Raw genomic sequence first — 22,322 nt, 5'->3', positions numbered from 1 at the left:
AACAGGGGAGAATGTGGAATCCATAAGAAACTCATAATATGCAAGCGATTGAAGGGATATCTTTGTAAAAAAAATTAAAAAAACCCTACAGAAATGAATTGAACAAGATTTCCTGCAGATATACATGAAATGGAAAAAAGAGAACAAGAGAACCCACCATAATAGGCATTTCCAAGCTTCCATGTGGAATGTAGTCATAAACCAGCAGTTTTTCCTCTATACCCCAATAGAAAGCTCGGAGGCGAACAATGTTGGGATGTTTAACCCTACCGATTGCTTTAGCTTCTGCTTCAAAATCCTTGTACCTTTCCAAACCACCATCACCAAGTCGCCTTACTGCAAAAGTCAGCCCATCTTCCATAACTGACTTATACAATATAGTATAACCACTAGCACCCAATATATATGCAGAGGCTCTGAGTAGCTTATCTAATTCCATGTCAAGATCTCCATTTAATGCCACAAAAGTTCCTTGCTATTGATCTCCATTGTCCAAGACACTTCCATCTGAGCTCTCATCAACTTTTTTAAGGCAGAGCCATCCAACTCTACCCGAACTGGAAGAACAGTGTCCATTGTCATCCAACTGAATATGCCTGGTATTAGGCCGATGGCAGATAAAAGGGAGAATTTGATGACCTTCCTACAATCATAAATTTGCACAAAAGAAGCATGGTCAAGTTTTATGAGCCTTTATTGTAGTATGTAAATTTACTTCTTTATGTCTATATATCCCACAAAAGATTGTGCAGATTCCTACCTCGGCTCCACCAACAGTATTCAATCTACCAATCTCACCACCACTGGCCATCATGCGCTCTCTCCTACAGTATCATATATCAATACAAATCAAGAGCTTGAAACAATAAACTAGCTAAACAAACTCTGGTTTCCACAATCAACTGACCAAAGGAATATAGACACTCGTATAGCACAAAGGGTCATGGTTTGTTCTGCATCATGGCAAGAATCTTACTCTTCAAGATTGGCCACAAGCCTGTGATCAGCAGTTAAAAGAGAAACCAACCCTTCAGGAGATTCAAGAATGCAGTGAGAATCACCTACAGATGCTACTGTGACTGTCCAACCATCTATTATCACAAAAGTAATGGTGGTTCCCGATGTTTGTTCTAGTAAAACCAACAGATATCAAAACGAGAAGGATAGGAAGCGCCACCAGTAAATATATACAAGACATCCAGCTAACAAAATATTAATGGCACATCCACAGGCATATATCTATATACCTTTGACCTGAAGTTCTTTGTCGGTTTTGACAAAGCCTGCGACCATGGCTCTTGGCAACGTTGATAACCAGTCTTCTCTACTCAAACCTGTTGGCATGGCACTCATAATATCTTTCAGTAGATTTTCCTTTGAATATAGAGTTGTCGCTGATCCATTATGCCCATCGAAGATCTGAAATGACATAACAACATTTATCACTCCACTTTCTCATTTCATTTCATCATTCACACACAATACAACGCAATTTTCAAACATGGGAAAAAAAATATGCGCCTAAATGCATTTAAGGGCTCATTTTCTTTGTTTGTCCTAATAAATCAACAACCGACAAAATTCTGAAGAACAGAGAACTGAAAATTAGACATCACAAACGAAATTCACAACTTCTTTTACGACCCCCCTCAACCCTTGTGTTTTCCCACGGTGAAATACTTTTTAGTTATGCATGAGGTACGAATTCAAATCTCTTTGCTCGCACAAAGAAACCCCTAAGATTTAATTGGTAAAAAATAAATACAGACCGACAGCCGAGGAACCTAAACCATAAGCTGAACAAAACAAAATAAACAGAATATTTCTAAATAAATTGCCACAAGAGGAAAACCAAAACATACCGCAAAAGCAGCAAAGGTAGAGGACCCGTCCCCTGGAATTTTCTGGCATTCCAATTTCATAAGAGTGAAGTCCTCTCCTTTCTTGTTTTGCCCCGCCTGGCCATGTCGAATAGTCGGCTTCTCGATCTTCTCATTTTTGAGCTCGCGCTTCAGAGGTTCCGCCAAGGGCACCATCGGACCTTTCCTCCCGTACACGACCCCGTTTCCATTCCCGTTCGCCTGCTTCGTCTTCACCGGCATCATCTTCTAGGCTCCGATCTAGCAGCATTCAGGGGAGGGTTTGCAACTGTTTCAAATATCCTGAACAGTTGCAACCATTCAACTACCTTCCCTTGATCAAACGATTAACAATCTTCTAATCGTCTAACACATAATCTAACAGCACATAGGGATGACAAGTGGATTTTAGGGAAGTTGATTTCAGAGGGAAATGCCTTACGGCGTAATAAAAAATAAAAGATAAAAATAAAAAAATCCTCTTTCCATTACTGCAAGTCTGTTTTTTCTGATTCTATTATGATCTTGCATGTCGCACTTTTGACTCCTATTTTTCTTATTCTATTATGATCTTGCATGTCGCACTTTTGACTCCTACAACTAGCGCAGCTTTATCAATCACAGACTGTTTCATTTGAAGTGTCATTCACAACCAAGGATATTTATGATGATCCTAAAGTCTAATATTATTGCAAAACCTCCTATTCGTGTTTAACTCATGAATTCACAAGGACGCATTTTCATATGAAAGCAAAGCAAGTTAATAATTGTGTTCCAAATGAAAAGCAACGAATCATCAAACTTGGTATTGCGGACACTGGAATTTGCAATTTACTGCACTTTTTATTACATTATAGAAACAAGAAGTACACACGCTATGGAACAGATAGAAATTTTACAACTAATCGAGTTTAAAAGTTAAATGATTTCAAGCTGTCATTTAAGCGTTTAGAACTTTCAAGTAATATCAACTCTTGAAACCATCTAAGTGGATTTAGCATGCATGTAGTTCTGAACTATGCAGATAACATACAAAGCAAAAGTTCACATAGTTCCCCACTTGAATCAATGGGGACCCATTTTTTTAAGTGCAAGTGTATATATTCAAGCACTTGACAATTGAGAAGCCTACGAAGATATGATTAAATAGTTGAATTGAACCACTTGAACCACCATAAACAAGAGCTTTAGTATGACTAAACTTTGAATCCTCCACTTTTACAAAGAAACAGTTAACCAGGACAACTTGGACAAGATCCCACAGTTCACATATAGCAACTGTATACCTCATCAAACATTCATACAACTAAAGTTGCAAGAACCACCAATTTTTTAGTCAAAATTTAGGGTCTTAACATTCATTCATTCTCAACAGGGTACTGACATGAATCAAGTGATCCGTATACAGTACGCTGATCAAATTTCCTATATATTTTTATTGTGGTGTTCCACATAGTGTTATACCAGGAAAACAACGATGGGAGACTTAACAAATTGTTTCAAATTACAAAACAAAAAATAACAGATTAACTGGGTCTTGGTTTAATTGTACGGAAGGATATCAAGAGACATGTTTCACCCCTCCCACACTGCCTCGTCAATGCAAGAAGGCCATTCCTGGCAGTTGCTTCTTAGCCAGAGATGCGAAAATTAAGAGGTAAACAAATGAACACAATCTTAAACTCCACCCAAACGTATTCATTTGGATAATCACTAATTTAAAATAGGACCACAAAACTGGCAGTATCAAATATAATAGGATGAAAAATAAGAGAACCAACTGCAAACCACACTTATGACGAAATTGAATCTAGTTATGATTTATTTGACCTAAAAAGACCTCAAATTATAAAGTTTTCCCCATTTAAGAATCCCATGGGGAAAACTTTACCCTACTATATTATGAAGACAAGAACAAAGGTGCTCAAGTAAAAATAGTTATCAAGGTTTGGAAAACCAATGGCAATAAAAGACCTGTCTCACTGTTAGAACATTGTAACATGCAAGTTGCAACCATATATTAAATTATGGAGAGGAGCTTCTATCTATTACAACAAATGGCCAGTGGCCACAGACCAACTGCTATCATTAGAGAAAATAAAATACCTCAACCATGTTGTCTGCTTGCCATTTACAATAGGGAAGGCTCAGAACCTCAAACAGACTTTGTGTAAACTTTGACGCCCACAAGGCAATAAGAATAATGAATTTAGCCTGAAAATAAACAAACCTACAAAATTTGAGCAGCAAAGCATTATGCCTCTCTCTCTTTTGAGACATCAGAAGAATCTGAAGCATTAGCATCCTTTGTTGTTTCCTTGCATTCTTCAGCTGATTTAGCAGAATGTTCTGCAGCATTTTCACAATCTTCTGCAGCTTTTGCAGGACCTGGTCCTGCTGACACTTTAACCATAGCAGGGCGCAAAAGCTTGTCACCAAGAATAAATCCTCTCCTGAATTCTTCAATAATTATGCCTTCTTCAAATAATGTAGAATCCTCATGCATAATTGCTTCGTGTAGCTTTTACACCAAACAAAACAAAACTTCGTCAGCATAGACAACCAAAATACAGCTTAAAAGGAATTATTCTAGAAAACAACTCTTCCATCATTGAACACTTCTTAATCTAAGGTATTTATGTTGTTGCTCCTCACCATAAAGTTTAGAAATTCATAATTAGACACAAAATAACCATAACAACGTAGAATAAAGGACTGTTATTCATTGAAATCTCAACTAAATTAAACAGTAGTTGCCAAATGCATCCAGATTCATCTTTACATTTTTAAATGTACAAATGCTTTCATTTTATAGGAAACATTCTGGTCTCTTCCACATGATTCCCTTGTGTAGGTATCAAAGAATTTTGATGCACCATCCATCATTATGAACTCATTTTGACTTTCTCAGTCTGGGATTGATGGACATATCAAGTTCCCAACATCTAGTCTCATGCACCATCCTTTATGAATTCATTTTGACCATCGCAGTTAGAGCTTGATACACATTTCAGGTTCCCAAAATGTAATCTATGTGGCAAATAGCACCATGTTTCCCAATCGCTTTCATCAAGAGAGTGATGATAGATGTTTTCATCGTACATTTCCATGAGCTAGCTAAAAATATGCCCATCAAATTCAGAAAAGATCTTGGGTTGGACGAAAAGAATTCTTTGAGATTTCTTACAAGTGATAAAAAGAAGCAATTAATAAAACTAACGATGTGATTCCCCAAAATTTGTTTTCCTAATAAAGAAACTGCTAAAATATAGAATAGAATGTTATGCAGTTGTGAATAAACAATGTTTGACTGACACTTACTGTGTTTATTGCTGCATAATCGACCTTCAAAAAATGAACACAAATGCAACTAGTGCACACCAAAATCTAAGATTTGTGCATTATGAACTAGTGTTCCTAAACCTCAATTACTACATCCAGTATATGTTAGAATGCCCGAGTGAAATGTATCTCTAGGTGCAAATTTTCAGTGTCAGATTTAATTCTCAATTCCTTGAAAGATGTCTTTACCTACCCCTGCGACATACTGATGCACTGAACAAGGCTACAGCATAAATATCCATATATAATTCAGATAAAATGTCCTAAAATTTTGAGAAAATCCAAAACATAATAAGACAAACAACAGAAAATAATAGGCATTTTTATGCCACTGGTGGAACTAACCTCTGGAACATATCAAAAGAAGCAAATATATTTTCAGCTAACAAGACATGAAGCTAACAAAATATTAATGGCACATCCACAGGTATATCTATATACCTTTGACCTGAAATTCTTTGTCGGTTTTGACAAAGCCTGCGACCATGAGAAGCCTACGAAGATATGATTAAATAGTTGAATTGAACCACTTGAACCACCATAAACAAGAGCTTTAGTATGACTAAACTTTGAATCCTCCACTTTTACAAAGAAACAGTTAACCAGGACAACTTGGACAAGATCCCACAATTCACATATAGCAACTATATACCTCATCAAACATTCATACAACTAAAGTTGCAAGAACCACCAATTTTTTAGTCAAAATTTAGGGTGTTAACATAAATTCATTCTCAACAGGGTACTGACATGAATCAAGTGATCCGTATATAGTACGCTGATCAAATTTCCTATATATTTTTATTGTGGTGTTCTACAATAGCGTTATACCAGGAAAACAACGATGGGAGACTTAACAAATTGTTTCAAATTACAAAACAAAAAATAACAGATTAACTGGGTCTTGGTTTAATGGTACGGAAGGATAACAAGAGACATGTTTCACCCCTCCCACGCTGCCTCGTCAATGCAAGAAGGCCATTCCTGGCAGTTGCTTCTTAGCCAGAGATGCGAAAATTAAGAGGTAAACAAAGGAACACAATCTTAAACTCCACCCAAACGTATTCATTTGGATAATCACTAATTTAAAATAGGACCACAAAACTGGCAGTATCAAATATAATAGGATGAAAAATAAGAGAACCAACTGCAGACCACACTTATGACGAAATTGAATCTAGTTATGATTTATTTGACCTAAAAAGGCCTCAAATTATAAAGTTTTCCCCATTTAAGAATCCCATGGGGAAAACTTTACCCTACTATATTATGAAGACAAGAACAAAGGTGCTCAAGTAAAAATAGTTATCAAGGTTTGGAAAACCAATGGCAATAAAAGACCTGTCTCACTGTTAACACATTGTAACATGCAAGTTGCAACCATATATTAAATTATGGAGAGGAGCTTCTATCTAATACAACAAATAGCCAGTGGCCACAGACCAACTGCTATCATTAGAGAAAATAAAATACCTCAACCATGTTGTCTGCTTTCCATTTACAATAGGGAAGGCTCAGCAACTCAAACAGACTTTGTGTAAACTTTGCGGCCCACAAGGCAATAAGAATAATGAATTTAGCCTGAAAATAAACAAAACTACAAAATTTGAGTAGCAAAGCATTATTCCTCTCTCTCTTCTGAGACATCAAAAGAATCTGATGCATTAGCATCCTTTGTTGTTTCCTTGCATTCTTCAGCTGATTTAGCAGAATGTTCTGCAGCATTTTCACAATCTTCTGCAGCTTTTGCAGGACCTGGTCCTGCTGACACTTTAACCATAGCAGGGCGCAAAAGCTTGTCACCAAGAATAAATCCTCTCCTGAATTCTTCAATAATTATGCCTTCTTCAAATAATGTAGAATCCTCATGCATAATTGCTTCGTGTAGCTTTTACACCAAACAAAACAAAACTTCGTTAGCATAGACAACCAAAATACAGCTTAAAAGAAATTATTCTAGAAAACAACTCTTCCATCATTGAACACTTCTTAATCTAAGGTATTTATGTTGTTGCTCCTCACCATAAAGTTTATAAATTCATAATTAGACACAAAATAACCATAACAACGTAGAATCAGGGCTTGTTATTCATTGAAATCTCAACTAAATTAAACAGTAGTTGCCAGATGCATCCAGATTCATCTTTACATTTTTAACTGTACAAATGCTTTCATTTTATAGGAAACATTCTGGTCTCTTCCACATGATGCCCTTGTGTAGGTATCAAAGAATTTTGATGCCCCATCCATCATTATGAACTCATTTTGACTTTCTCAGTCTGAGATTGATGGACATATCAAGTTCCCAACATCTAGTCTCATGCACCATCCTTTATGAATTCATTTTGACCATCGCAGTTAGAGCTTGATACACATTTCAGGTTCCCAAAATGTAATCTATGTGACAAATAGCACCATGTTTCCCAATCGATTTCATCAAGAAAGTGATGACAGATGTTTTCATCGTACATTTCCATGTGCTAGCTAAAAATATGCCCATCAAATTCAGAAAAGATCTTGGGTTGGACGAAAAGAATTCTTTGAGATTTCTTACAAGTGATAAAAAGAAGCAATTAATAAAACTAACGATGCGATTCCCCAAAATTTGTTTTCCTAATAAAGAAACTGCTAAAATATAGAATAGAATGTTATGTAGTTGTGAATAAACATTGTTTGACAGACACTTACTGCGTTTATTGCTGCACAACCGACCTTCAAAAAATGAACACAAATGCAACTAGTGCACACCAAAATCTAAGATCTGTGCATTATGAACTAGTGTTCCTAAACCTCAATTACTACATCCAGTATATGTTAGAATTCCCGAGTGAAATGTATCTCCAGGTGCAAATTTTCAGTGTCAGATTTAATTCTCAATTCCTTGAAAGATGTCTTTACCTGCCCCTGCGACATACTGATGCATTGAACAAGGCTACAGCATAAATATCCATATATAATTCAGATAAAATGTCCTGAAATTTTGAGAAAATCCAAAACATAATATGACAAACAACAGAAAATAATAGGCATTTTTATGCCACTGGTGGAACTAACCTCTGGAACATATCAAAAGAAGCAAATATATTTCCAGCTAACAAGACATGCAGCTAACAAAATATTAATGGCACATCCACAGGTATATCTATATACCTTTGACCTGAAATTCTTTGTCGGTTTTGACAAAGCCTGCGACCATGAGAAGCCTACGAAGATATGATTAAATAGTTGAATTTGAACCATCTGAACCACCATAAACAAGAGCTTTAGTATGACTAAACTTTGAATCCTCCACTTTTACAAAGAAACAGTTAACCAGGACAAGATCCCACAGTTCACATATAGCAACTGTATACCTCATCAAACATTCATACAACTAAAGTTGCAAGAACCACCAATTTTTTAGTCAAAATTTAGGGTCTTAACATTCATTCATTCTCAACAGGATACTGACATGAATCAAGTGATCCGTATACAGTACGCTGATCAAATTTCCTATATATTTTTATTGTGGTGTTCCACATAGCGTTATACCAGGAAAACAACGATGGGAGACTTAACAAATTGTTTCAAATTACAAAACAAAAAATAACAGATTAACTATGTCTTGGTTTAATTGTACGGAAGGATAACAAGAGACATGTTTCACCCCTCCCACGCTGCCTCGTCAATGCAAGAAGGCCATTCCTGGTAGTTGCTTCTTAGCCAGAGATGCAAAAATTAAGAGGTAAACAAAGGAACACAATCTTAAACTCCACCCAAACGTATTCATTTGGATAATCACTAATTTAAAATAGGACCACAAAACTGGCAGTATCAAATATAATAGGATGAAAAATAAGAGAACCAACTGCAGACCACACTTATGACGAAATTGAATCTAGTTATGATTTATTTGACCTAAAAAGACCTCAAATTATAAAGTTTTCCCCATTTAAGAATCCCATGGGGAAAACTTTACCCTACTATATTATGAAGACAAGAACAAAGGTGCTCAAGTAAAAATAGTTATCAAGGTTTGGAAAACCAATGGCAATAAAAGACCTGTCTCACTGTTAGAACATTGTAACATGCAAGTTGCAACCATATATTAAATTATGGAGAGGAGCTTCTATCTAATACAACAAATGGCCAGTGGCCACAGACCAACTGCTATCATTAGAGAAAATAAAATACCTCAACCATGTTGTCTGCTTGCCATTTACAATAGGGAAGGCTCAGTAACTCAAACAGACTTTGTGTAAACTTTGACGCCCACAAGGCAATAAGAATAATGAATTTAGCCTGAAAATAGACAAACCTACAAAATTTGAGCAGCAAAGCATTATGCCTCTCTCTCTTCTGAGACATCAGAAGAATCTGATGCGTTAGCATCCTTTGTTGTTTCCTTGCATTCTTCAGCTGATTTAGCAAAATGTTCTGCAGCATTTTCACAATCTTCTGCAGCTTTTGCAGGACCTGGTCCTGCTGACACTTTAACCATAGCAGGGCGCAAAAGCTTGTCACCAAGAATAAATCCTCTCCTGAATTCTTCAATAATTATGCCTTCTTCAAATAATGTAGAATCCTCATGCATAATTGCTTCGTGTAGCTTTTACACCAAACAAAACAAAACTTCGTCAGCATAGACAACCAAAATACAGCTTAAAAGAAATTATTCTAGAAAACAACTCTTCCATCATTGAACACTTCTTAATCTAAGGTATTTATGTTGTTGCTCCTCACCATAAAGTTTAGAAATTCATAATTAGACACAAAATAACCATAACAATGTAGAATCAGGGCCTGTTATTCATTGAAATCTCAACTAAATTAAACAGTAGTTGCCAGATGCATCCAGATTCATCTTTACATTTTTAACTGTACAAATGCTTTCATTTTATAGGAAACATTCTGGTCTCTTCCACATGATGCCCTTGTGTAGGTGTCAAAGAATTTTGATGCACCATCCATCATTATGAACTCATTTTGACTTTCTCAGTCTGAGATTGATGGACATATCAGGTTCCCAACATCTAGTCTCATGCACCATCCTTTATGAATTCATTTTGACCATCGCAGTTAGAGCTTGATAGACATTTCAGGTTCCCAAAATGTAATCTATGTGGCAAATAGCACCATGTTTCCCAATCGCTTTCATCAAGAGAGTGATGACAGATGTTTTCATCGTACATTTCCATGAGCTAGCTAAAAATATGCCCATCAAATTCAGAAAAGATCTTGGGTTGGACGAAAAGAATTCTTTGAGATTTCTTACAAGTGATAAAAAGAAGCAATTAATAAAACTAACGATGCGATTCCCCAAAAATTGTTTTCCTAATAAAGAAACTACTAAAATATAGAATAGAATGTTATGCAGTTGTGAATAAACACTGTTTGACTGACACTTACTGCGTTTATTGCTGCACAACCGACCTTCAAAAAATGAACACAAATGCAACTAGTGCACACCAAAATCTAAGATCTGTGCATTATGAACTAGTGTTCCTAAACCTCAATTACTACATCCAGTATATGTTAGAATGCCCGAGTGAAATGTATCTCCAGGTGCAAATTTTCAGTGTCAGATTTAATTCTCAATTCCTTGAAAGATGTCTTTACCTGCCCCTGCGACATACTGATGCACTGAACAAGGCTACAGTGCAAATATCCATATATAATTCAGATAAAATGTCCTGAAATTTTGAGAAAATCCAAAACATAATATGACAAACAAGAGAAAATAATAGGCATTTTTATGCCACTGGTGGAACTAACCTCTGGAACATATCAAAAGAAGCAAATATATTTTCAGCTAACAAGACATGCAGCTAACAAAATATTAATGGCACGTCCACAGGCATATATCTATATACCTTTGACCTGAAATTCTTTGTCGGTTTTGACAAACCCTGCGACCATGAAAAGCCTATGAAGATATCATTAAATAGTTGAATTGAACCACTTGAACCACCATAAACAAGAGCTTTAGTATAACTAAACTTTGAATCCTCCACTTTTACAAAGAAACAGTTAACCAGGACAACTTGGACAAGATCCCACAGTTCACATATAGCAACTGTATACCTCATCAAACATTCATACAACTGAAGTTGCAAGAACCACCAATTTTTTAGTCAAAATTTAGGGTCTTAACATTCATTCATTCTCAACAGGGTACTGACATGAATCAAGTGGTCCGTATACAGTACACTGATCAAATTTCCTATATATTTTTATTGTGGTGTTCTACAATAGCGTTATACCAGGAAAACAACGATGGGAGACTTAACAAATTGTTTCAAATTACAAAACAAAAAATAACAGATTAACTGGATCTTGGTTTAATTGTACTTAAGGATAACAAGAGACATGTTTCACCCCTCCCACGCTGCCTCGTCAATGCAAGAAGGCCATTCCTGGCAGTTGCTTCTTAGCCAGAGATGCGAAAATTAAGAGGTAAACAAAGGAACACAATCTTAAACTCCACCCAAACGTATTCATTTGGATAATCACTAATTTAAAATAGGACCACAAAACTGGCAGTATCAAATATAATAGGATGAAAAATAAGAGAACCAACTGCAGACCACACTTATGAAGAAATTGAATCTAGTTATGATTTATTTGACCTAAAAAGGCCTCAAATTATAAAGTTTTCCCCGTTTAAGAATCCCATGGGGAAAACTTTACCCTACTATATTATGAAGACAAGAACAAAGGTGCTCAAGTAAAAATAGTTATCAAGGTTTGGAAAACCAATGGCAATAAAAGACCTGTCTCACTGTTAGAACATTGTAACATGCAAGTTGCAACCATATATTAAATTATGGAGAGGAGCTTCTATCTAATACAACAAATGGCCAGTGGCCACAGACCAACTGCTATCATTAGAGAAAATAAAATACCTCAACCATGTTGTCTGCTTGCCATTTACAATAGGGAAGGCTCAGCAACTCAAACAGACTTTGTGTAAACTCTGAGGCCACAAGGCAATAAGAATAATGAATTTAGCCTGAAAATAAACAAACCTACAAAATTTGAGCAGCAAAGCATTATGCCTCTCTCTCTTCTGAGACATCCCTGCCACTGCAAGAATAATACACCATATATCACCTTCCCATTAAAACTGACAATGCGCTGCAAGTAAACTGTGAGAACGTGGATGCCTCATAAGCATGGAGTTAAGTTTGATCCCTGAGATTTGCTACAATCCTCAACTGTAGAAATATTGAAATTTTTAAGAAGACTGGCCATTTCATAAGCAGTTGAGTTGACAACAGAGTTTGTTTGCTGCTAAGTCCCAATCATAGAGGTGTCTATATGAGTTAAGTCAATGTTTAAGTAGAGCTGTTGAACATGGAATGTGGGTGTAAGTCCTCATCTCTATCCAACTTATGTCAAAGCAAGGATGCTACATAGGAAGAAAGAATTGGTTAATCGGTTGTGGATGATGGCATTTTTTCTAGAAAATGCAATACCTCCTTCATTGATGGTCTCTTTTGAGGGGAAGCAGAAGCACAATTCAATGCAATCCCCACAGACATTGAGATTTCTTCCGTTCCTTCAACCTCTGGTCGAAGAGTAGGATCTATGATGCACAAAAGGCGATGCTTGTCATCAACAAAGTTTTGCCCCCACGCTGCAAAATCCTTATCTGAAGGTGGCTTCCCAGTAAGAATCTCCAGAAAAATAACCCCAAAGGAATAAACAACCTGCAACTTTCACTTTCCTTCATTTTCTTATTCCTGGTGTTTGTATCCTTCAAAAAATATAGAAAAGACTTTCAAGGTCTATAGTTTCATACACGGTCATTCGAAAAGGCATGGAAAAATCAACCTTATTGGTGATGGCTTCAATTTTAGGGACTTGTGCAATTACGAAGCTAGTGGGATACTTCTGAATAAGCTTGCAGACTATTTGGAATAATAGCAAATGAAAATTCACTATAATATCAAATGCCACTAAGGTTAGTTGATAACAATCTAGCAGAGATAGCCCCAAGGATTAGCTTGGTTAGAAGATGCTATAGTGCAAATACTCAAGGAGGTCTCGGGATCAAATGTCATTGAATATCTAGTGGTTACCAGCAGTAGCTAAACAGGTGAAAAGTGTGGAATCCATAAGGAACTCATAATATGCAGGCGTCTGATTACCAACAGTAGCTAAATAGGGGAGAATGTTGAATCCATAAGAAACTCATAATATGCAAGCGATTGAAGGGATATCTTTGTAAAAAAAATTAAAAAAACCCTGCAGAAACAAATTGAACAAGATTTCCTGCAGATATACATGAAATGGAAAAAAGAGAACAAGAGAACCCACCATAATAGGCATTTTCCAAGCTTCCATGTGGAATGTAGTCATAAACCAGCAGTTTTTCCTCTATACCCCAATAGAAAGCTCGGAGGCGAACAATGTTGGGATGTTTAACCCTACCGATTTGCTTTAGCTTCTGCTTCAAAATCCTTGTACCTTTCCAAACCACCATCACCAAGTCGCCTTACTGCAAAAGTCAGCCCATCTTCCATAACTGACTTATACAATATAGTATAACCACTAGCACCCAATATATATGCAGAGGCTCTGAGTAGCTTATCTAATTCCATGTCAAGATCTCCATTTAATGCCACAAAAGTTCCTTGCTATTGATCTCCATTGTCCAAGACACTTCCATCTGAGCTCTCATCAACTTTTTTAAGGCAGAGCCATCCAACTCTACCCGAACTGGAAGAATAGTGTCCATTGTCATCCAACTGAATATGCCTGGTATTAGGCTGATGGCAGATAAAAGGGAGAATTTGATGACCTTCCTACAATCATAAATTTGCACAAAAGAAGCACGGTCAAGTTTTATGAGCCTTTATTGTAGTATGTAAATTTACTTCTTTATGTCTATATATCCCACAAAAGATTGTGCAGATTCCTACCTCGGCTCCACCAACAGTATTCAATCTACCAATCTCACCACCACTGGCCATCATGCACTCTCTCCTACAGTATCATATATCAATACAAATCAAGAGCTTGAAACAATAAACTGGCTAAACAAACTCTGGTTTCCACAATCAACTGACCAAAGGAATACAGACACTCGTATAGCACAAAGGGTCATGGTTTGTTCTGCATCATGGCAAGAATCTTACTCTTCAAGATTGGCCACAAGCCTGTGATCAACAGTTAAAAGAGAAACCAACCCTTCAGGAGATTCAAGAATGTAGTGAGAATCACCTACAGATGCTACCGTGACTGTCCAACTATCTATTATCACAAAAGTAATGGTGGTTCCCGATGTTTGTTCTATTAAAACCAACAGATATCAAAACGAGAAGGATAGGAAGCGCCACCAGTAAAGATATACAAGACATCCAGCTAACAAAATATTAATGGCACATCCACAGGCATATATCTATATACCTTTTGACAAAGCCTGCGACCATGGCTCTTGGCAACGTTGATAACCAGTCTTCTCTACTCAAACCTGTTGGCATGGCACTCATAATATCTTTCAGTAGATTTTCCTTTGAATATAGAGCTGCCGCTGATCCATTATGCCCATCGAAGATCTGAAATGACATAACAACATTTATCACTCCACTTGCTCATTTCATTTCATGATTCACACACAATACAACGCAATTTTCAAACATGGGAAAAAAAATATGCGCCTAAATGCATTTAAGGGCTCGTTTTCTTTCTTTGTCCTAATAAATCAACAACCGACAAAATTCCGAAGAACAGAGAACTGAAAATTAGACATCGCAAACGAAATTCACAACTTCTTTTACGACCCCCCTCAACCCTTGTGTTTTCCCACGGTGAAATACTTTTTAGTTATGCACGAGGTACGAGTTCAAATCTCTTTGCTCGCACAAAGAAACCCCTAAGATTTAATTGGTAAACAATAAATAAAGACCGACAGCCGAGGAACCTAAACCATAAGCTGAACAAAACAAAATAAACAGAATATTTCTAAATAAATTGCCACAAGAGGAAAACCAGAACATACCGCAAAAACAGCAAAGGTAGAGGACCTGTCCCCTGGAATTTTCTGACATTCCAATTTCATAAGAGTGAAGTCCTCTCCTTTCTTGTTTTGCCCTGCCTGGCCATGTCGAATAGTCGGCTTCTCGATCTTCTCATTTTTGAGCTCGCGCTTCAAAGGTTCCACCAAGGGCACCATCTGACCTTTCCTCCTATACACGACCCCGTTTCCATTCCCGTTCGCCTGCTTCGTCTTCACCGGCATCATCTTCCAGGCTCCAATCTAGCAGCATTCAGGGGAGGGTTTGCAACTGTTTCAAATATCGTGAACAGTTGCAACCATTCAACTACCTTCCCTTGATCAAATGATTAACAATCTTCTAATCGTCTAACACATAATCTAACGGCACATAGGGATGACAAGTGGATTTTAGGGAAGTTCATTTCAGAGGGAAATGCCTTACGGCGTAATAAAAAATAAAAGATAAAAATAAAAAAATCCTCTTTCCATTACTGCAAGTCTGTTTTTTCTGATTCTATTATGATCTTGCATGTCGCACTTTTGACTCCTATTTTTCTGATTCTATTATGATCTTGCATGTCGCACTTTTGACTCCTACAACTAGCGCAGCTTTATCAATCACTGACTGTTTCATTTGAAGTGTCATTCACAACCAAGGATATTTATGATGATCCTAAAGTCTAATATTATTGCAAAACCTCCTATTCGTGTTTAACTCATGAATTCACAAGGACGCATTTTCATATGAAAGCAAAGCAGGTTAATAACTGTGTTCCAAATGAAAAGCAACAAATCATCAAACTTGGTATTGCGGACACTGGAATTTGCAATTTACTGCACTTTTTATTACATTATAGAAACAAGAAGTACACACGCTATGGAACAGATAGAAATTTTACAACTAATCGAGTTTAAAAGTTAAATGATTTCAAGCTGTCATTTAAGCATTTAGAACTTTCAAGTAATATCAACTCTTGAAACCATCTAAGTGGATTTAGCATGCCTGTAGTTCTGAACTATGTAGATAAAATATAAAGCAAAAGTTCACATAGTTCCCCACTTGAATCAATGGGGACCCATTTTTTTAAGTGCAAGTGTATATATTCAAGAACTTGACAATTGAGAAGCCTACGAAGATATGATTAAATAGTTGAATTGAACCACTTGAACCACCATAAACAAGAGCTTTAGTATGACTAAACTTTGAATCCTCCACTTTTACAAAGAAACAGTTAACCAGGACAACTTGGACAAGATCCCACAGTTCACATATAGCAACTGTATACCTCATCAAACATTCATACAACTAAAGTTGCAAGAACCACCAATTTTTTAGTCAAAATTTAGGGTCTTAACATACATTCATTCTCAACAGGGTACTGACATGAATCAAGTGATCCGTATACAGTACGCTGATCAAATTTCCTATATATTTTTATTGTGGTGTTCTATAATAGCGTTATATCAGGAAAACAACGATGGGAGACTTAACAAATTGTTTCAAATTAAAAAACAAAAAATAACAGATTAACTGGGTCTTGGTTTAATGGTACGAAAGGATAACAAGAGACATGTTTCACCCCTCCCACGCTGCCTCGTCAATGCAAGAAGGCCATTCCTGGCAGTTGCTTCTTAGCCAGAGATGCGAAAATTAAGAGGTAAACAAAGGAACACAATCTTAAACTCCACCCAAACGTATTCATTTGGATAATCACTAATTTAAAATAGGACCACAAAATTGGCAGTATCAAATATAATAGGATGAAAAATAAGAGAACCAACTGCAGACCACACTTATGAAGAAATTTAATCTAGTTATGATTTATTTGACCTAAAAAGGCCTCAAATTATAAATTTTTCCCCATTTAAGAATCCCATGGGGAAAACTTTACCCTACTATATTATGAAGACAAGAACAAAGGTGCTCAAGTAAAAATAGTTATCAAGGTTTGGAAAACCAATGGCAATAAAACACCTGTCTCACTGTGAACACATTGTAACATGCAAGTTGCAACCATATATTAAATTATGGAGAGGAGATTCTATCTAATACAACAAATAGCCAGTGGCCACAGACCAACTGTTATCATTAGAGAAAATAAAATACCTCAACCATGTTGTCTGCTTGCCATTTACAATAGGGAAGGCTCAGTAACTCAAACAGACTTTGTGTAAACTTTGACACCCACAAGGCAATAAGAATAATGAATTTAGCCTAAAAAATAAACAAAACTACAAAATTTGAGCAGCAAAGCATTATGCCTCTCTCTCTTCTGAGACATCCGAAGAATCTGATGCATTAGCATCCTTTGTTGTTTCCTTGCATTCTTCAGCTGATTTAGCAGAATGCTCTGCAGCATTTTCACAATCTTCTGTAGCTTTTGCAGGACCTGGTCCTGCTGACACTTTAACCATAGCAGGGCGCAAAAGCTTGTCACCAAGAATAAATCCTCTCCTGAATTCTTCAATAATTATGCCTTCTTCAAATAATGTAGAATCCTCATGCATAATTGCTTCGTGTAGCTTTTACACCAAACAAAACAAAACTTTGTCAGCATAGACAACCAAAATACAGCTTAAAAGAAATTATTCTAGAAAACAACTCTTCCATCATTGAACACTTCTTAATCTAAGGTATTTATGTTGTTCCTCCTCACCATAAAGTTTAGAAATTCATAATTAGACACAAAATAACCATAACAACGTAGAACCAGGGCCTCTTATTCATTGAAATCTCAACTAAATTAAACAGTAGTTGCCAGATGCATCCAGATTCATCTTTACATTTTTAACTGTACAAATGCTTTCATTTTATAGGAAACATTCTGGTCTCTTCCACATGATGCCCTTTTGTAGGTATCAAAGAATTTTGATGCACCATCCATCATTATGAACTCATTTTGACTTTCTCAGTCTGAGATTGATGGACATATCAAGTTCCCAACATCTAGTCTCATGCACCATCCTTTATGAATTCATTTTGACCATCGCAGTTAGAGCTTGATACACATTTCAGGTTCCCAAAATGTAATCTATGTGGCAAATAGCACCATGTTTCCCAATCGCTTTCATCAAGAGAGTGATGACAGATGTTTTCATCGTACATTTCCATGAGCTAGCTAAAAATATGCCCATCAAATTCAGAAAAGATCTTGGGTTCGACGAAAAGAATTCTTTGAGATTTCTTACAAGTGATAAAAAGAAGCAATTAATAAAACTAACGATGTGATTCCCCAAAAATTGTTTGCCTAATAAAGAAACTGCTAAAATATAGAATAGAATGTTATGTAGTTGTGAATAAACACTGTTTGATTGACAATTACTGCGTTTATTGCTGCACAACCGACCTTCAAAAAATGAACACAAATGCAACTAGTGCACACCAAAATCTAAGATCTGTGCATTATGAACTAGTGTTCCTAAACCTCAATTACTACATCCAGTATATGTTAGAATGCCCGAGTGAAATGTATCTCCAGGTGCAAATTTTCAGTGTCAGATTTAATTCTCAATTCCTTGAAAGATGTCTTTACCTGCCCCTGCGACATACTGATGCACTGAACAAGGCTACAACATAAATATCCATATATAATTCAGATAAAATGTCCTGAAATTTTGAGAAAATCCAAAACATAATATGACAAACAAGAGAAAATAATAGGCATTTTTATGCCACTGGTGGAACTAACCTCTGGAACATATCAAAAGAAGCAAATATATTTTCAGCTAACAAGACATGCAGCTAACAAAATATTAATGGAACATCCACAGGTTTATCTATATACCTTTGACCTGAAATTCTTTGTCGGTTTTGACAAAGCCTGCGACCATGAGAAGCCTACAAAGATATGATTAAATAGTTGAATTTGAACCATCTGAACCACCATAAACAAGAGCTTTAGTATGACGAAACTTTGAATCTTCCACTTTTACAAAGAAACAGTTAACCAGGACAACTTGGACAAGATCCCACAGTTCACATATAGCAACTGTATACCTCATCAAACATTCATACAACTAAAGTTGCAAGAACCACCAATTTTTTAGTCAAAATTTAGGGTCTTAACATTCATTCATTCTCAACAGGGTACTGACATGAATCAAGTGATCCGTATACAGTACACTGATCAAATTTCCTATATATTTTTATTGTGGTGTTCCACATAGCGTTATACCAGGAAAACAACAATGTGAGACTTAACAAATTGTTTCAAATTACAAAACAAAAAATAACAGATTAACTGGGTCTTGGTTTAATTGTACAGAAGGATAACAAGAGACATGTTTCACCCCTCCCACGTTGCCTCGTCAATGCAAGAAGGCCATTCCTTACAGTTGCTTCTTAGCCAGAGATGCGAAAATTAAGAGGTAAACAAAGGAACACAATCTTAAACTCCACCCAAACGTATTCATTTGGATAATCACTAATTTAAAATAGGACCACAAAACTGGCAATATCAAATATAATAGGATGAAAAATAAGAGAACCAACTGCAGACCACACTTATGATGAAATTGAATCTAGTTATGATTTATTTGACCTAAAAAGGCCTCAAATTATAAAGTTTTCCCCATTTAAGGATCCCATGGGGAAAACTTTACCCTACTATATTATGAAGACAAGAACAAAGGTGCTCAAGTAAAAATAGTTATCAAGGTTTGGAAAACCAATGGCAATAAAAGACCTGTCTCACTGTTAGAACATTGTAACATGCAAGTTGCAACCATATATTAAATTATGGAGAGGAGCTTCTATCTAATACAACAAATGGCCAGTGGCCACAGACCAACTGCTATCATTAGAGAAAATAAAATACCTCAACCATGTTGTCTGCTTGCCATTTACAATAGGGAAGGCTCAGCAACTCAAACAGACTTTGTGTAAACTTTGAGGCCCACAAGGCAATAAGAATAATGAATTTAGCCTGAAAATAAACAAACCTACAAAATTTGAGCAGCAAAGCATTATGCCTCTCTCTCTTCTGAGACATCAGAAGAATCTGATGCATTAGCATCCTTTGTTGTTTCCTTGCATTCTTCAGCTGATTTAGCAGAATGTTCTGCAGCATTTTCACAATCTTCTGCAGCTTTTGCAGGACCTGGTCCTGCTGACACTTTAACCATAGCAGGGCGCAAAAGCTTGTCACCAAGAATAAATCCTCTCCTGAATTATTTTATAATTATGCCTTCTTCAAATAATGTAGAATCCTCATGCATAATTGCTTCGTGTAGCTTTTACACCAAACAAAACAAAACTTCGTTAGCATAGACAACCAAAATACAGCTTAAAAGAAATTATTCTAGAAAACAACTCTTCCATCATTGAACACTTCTTAATCTAAGGTATTTATGTTGTTGCTCCTCACCATAAAGTTTAGAAATTCATAATTAGACACAAAATAACCATAACAACGTAGAATCAGGGCATGTTATTCATTGAAATCTCAACTAAATTAAACAGTAGTTACCAAATGCATCCAGATTCATCTTTACATTGTTAACTGTACAAATGCTTTCATTTTATAGGAAACATTCTGGTCTCTTCCACATGATGCCCTTGTGTAGGTATCAAAGAATTTTGATGCACCATCCATCATTATGAACTCATTTTGACTTTCTCAGTCTGAGATTGATGGACATATCAAGTTCCCAATGTCTAGTCTCATGCACCATCCTTTATGAATTCATTTTGACCATAGCAGTTAGAGCTTGATACACATTTCAGGTTCCCAAAATGTAATCTCTGTGGCAAATAGCACCATGTTTCCCAATCGCTTTCATCAAGAGAGTGATGACAGATGTTTTCATCGTACATTTCCATGAGCTAGCTAAAACAAGAATCAAAATAGGCCGAAGAAATTAAATAAAAGTAATTATGCTTGAAATTTCTAACCAGTTCTAATTAAATTGATAGTGAAAGAAAACAATATATTTATTATTCAAATAACTTACTCCCTCATGGGGTTCGAGTTATAAACCTTAACATAGGATTTGAAGTATTTTTTTAAGGTTCGATCAGAGAAGAATGCATCATTGGAGGCGAGATTCAAACCAGCATTTCACCCCCACGTTACATACTGTGCTTTGCCTCCATATGCATCCAAGTTATTGACCATACTCAATATCGGTCAAATTTTATTTCTCTTGGCTTCGCTTATGACAAAATCCATAGCCTGAAAATGAAAAGAATATGATTTTATAAATGTGAACCACCTACCCTATATGTCTCAAATCTGAAAGGTGTACTTCTTCCTCATACTTGGAACACTTGTTTATCATAAACACGAGGATATATTTTCATAGCCCTCCAACATCCTTCATTGAAAGCCCACGTTCGGCCTACAGTAAGTCCTACCGAAGTAGCCGCTTCAAGGACTAAGTTAATTTTGTGTCCGGTGGAAGGATCAATGGCAAGGACCATCAGCGAGTGTGCATTAAAACCATTCACATAGAATAGTGATCTGTTCAAGACAAACTACATGCCATTGATAATTTGATCAAGGGAAACAAGGGTACCTGTGAATATCTCTGTAGTCAACTATATTTTGCTCTGAAATTCAAATTTTATGAGTTTTGGGAAAAGAGTATGTCACAAGATTACAAAAAACCTACCACAAAACAAGGAAACTGTTGGGACCAAAGGGAAAAGAACCAGTGGAAACACCAGATAAAAACTTTCTCACCAATTGACAAATGGAATTGACTCTGACAAACTCCATCACCAATCCCACACTCATCAGTAGAGAAGAATCAGAATAAACCGAAGAAATTAAATGAAAGTAATGTAGCTTGAAATTTCTAACTAGTTCTAATTAAATTGATAGTGAAATAAAAAGGTATATTTACTATACAAATAACATACTCCCTCCTGGGGTTCGAGCTATAGACCTTAATATAGGATTTGAAGTAATTTTTTAAGGTTGGATCAAAGAAGAATGCATCATTGGAGGGGAGATTCAAACCAGCATTTCACCCCCACATTGCATATTGTGCTTTGCCTCCATATGTGTCCCGGTTATTGACCAAACTCAATATCAGTGAAATTTTATTTCACTTGGCTTCGCTTACAATGAAATCTAGAGCCCAAAAATGAAAAGAATACAATTTTATAAATGTGAACCACCTACCCTATATGTCTC

At 36.2% G+C, this 22,322-nt stretch overlaps 1 protein-coding gene across 1 annotated transcript; it reads right to left on the bottom strand.

Moving 5' to 3' along the window:
- Positions 1 to 475: 475 nt before the first annotated feature.
- LOC149239998 (putative protein phosphatase 2C 12) lies at positions 476 to 4,139 on the bottom strand. The gene is made up of 6 exons (XM_089370026.1): positions 4,117 to 4,139; positions 1,863 to 2,037; positions 1,248 to 1,419; positions 977 to 1,130; positions 761 to 824; positions 476 to 643 (listed from the first exon to the last, which is right to left on the bottom strand). Exons 1-6 carry the CDS (start codon positions 4,137 to 4,139, stop codon positions 476 to 478), a joined length of 756 nt encoding a protein of 251 aa, XP_089226152.1.
- Between the last annotated feature and the right edge of the window lie 18,183 nt (positions 4,140 to 22,322).

The sequence above is a fragment of the Pinus tabuliformis genome, chromosome 8 (assembly GCF_031772625.1).
Source record: "Pinus tabuliformis cultivar Carrire ecotype Pingquan chromosome 8, CPIR1, whole genome shotgun sequence".
In the NCBI taxonomy this organism is placed as follows: domain Eukaryota; kingdom Viridiplantae; phylum Streptophyta; class Pinopsida; order Pinales; family Pinaceae; genus Pinus; species Pinus tabuliformis.
This window is presented reverse-complemented; position numbering and strand designations above follow the sequence as displayed.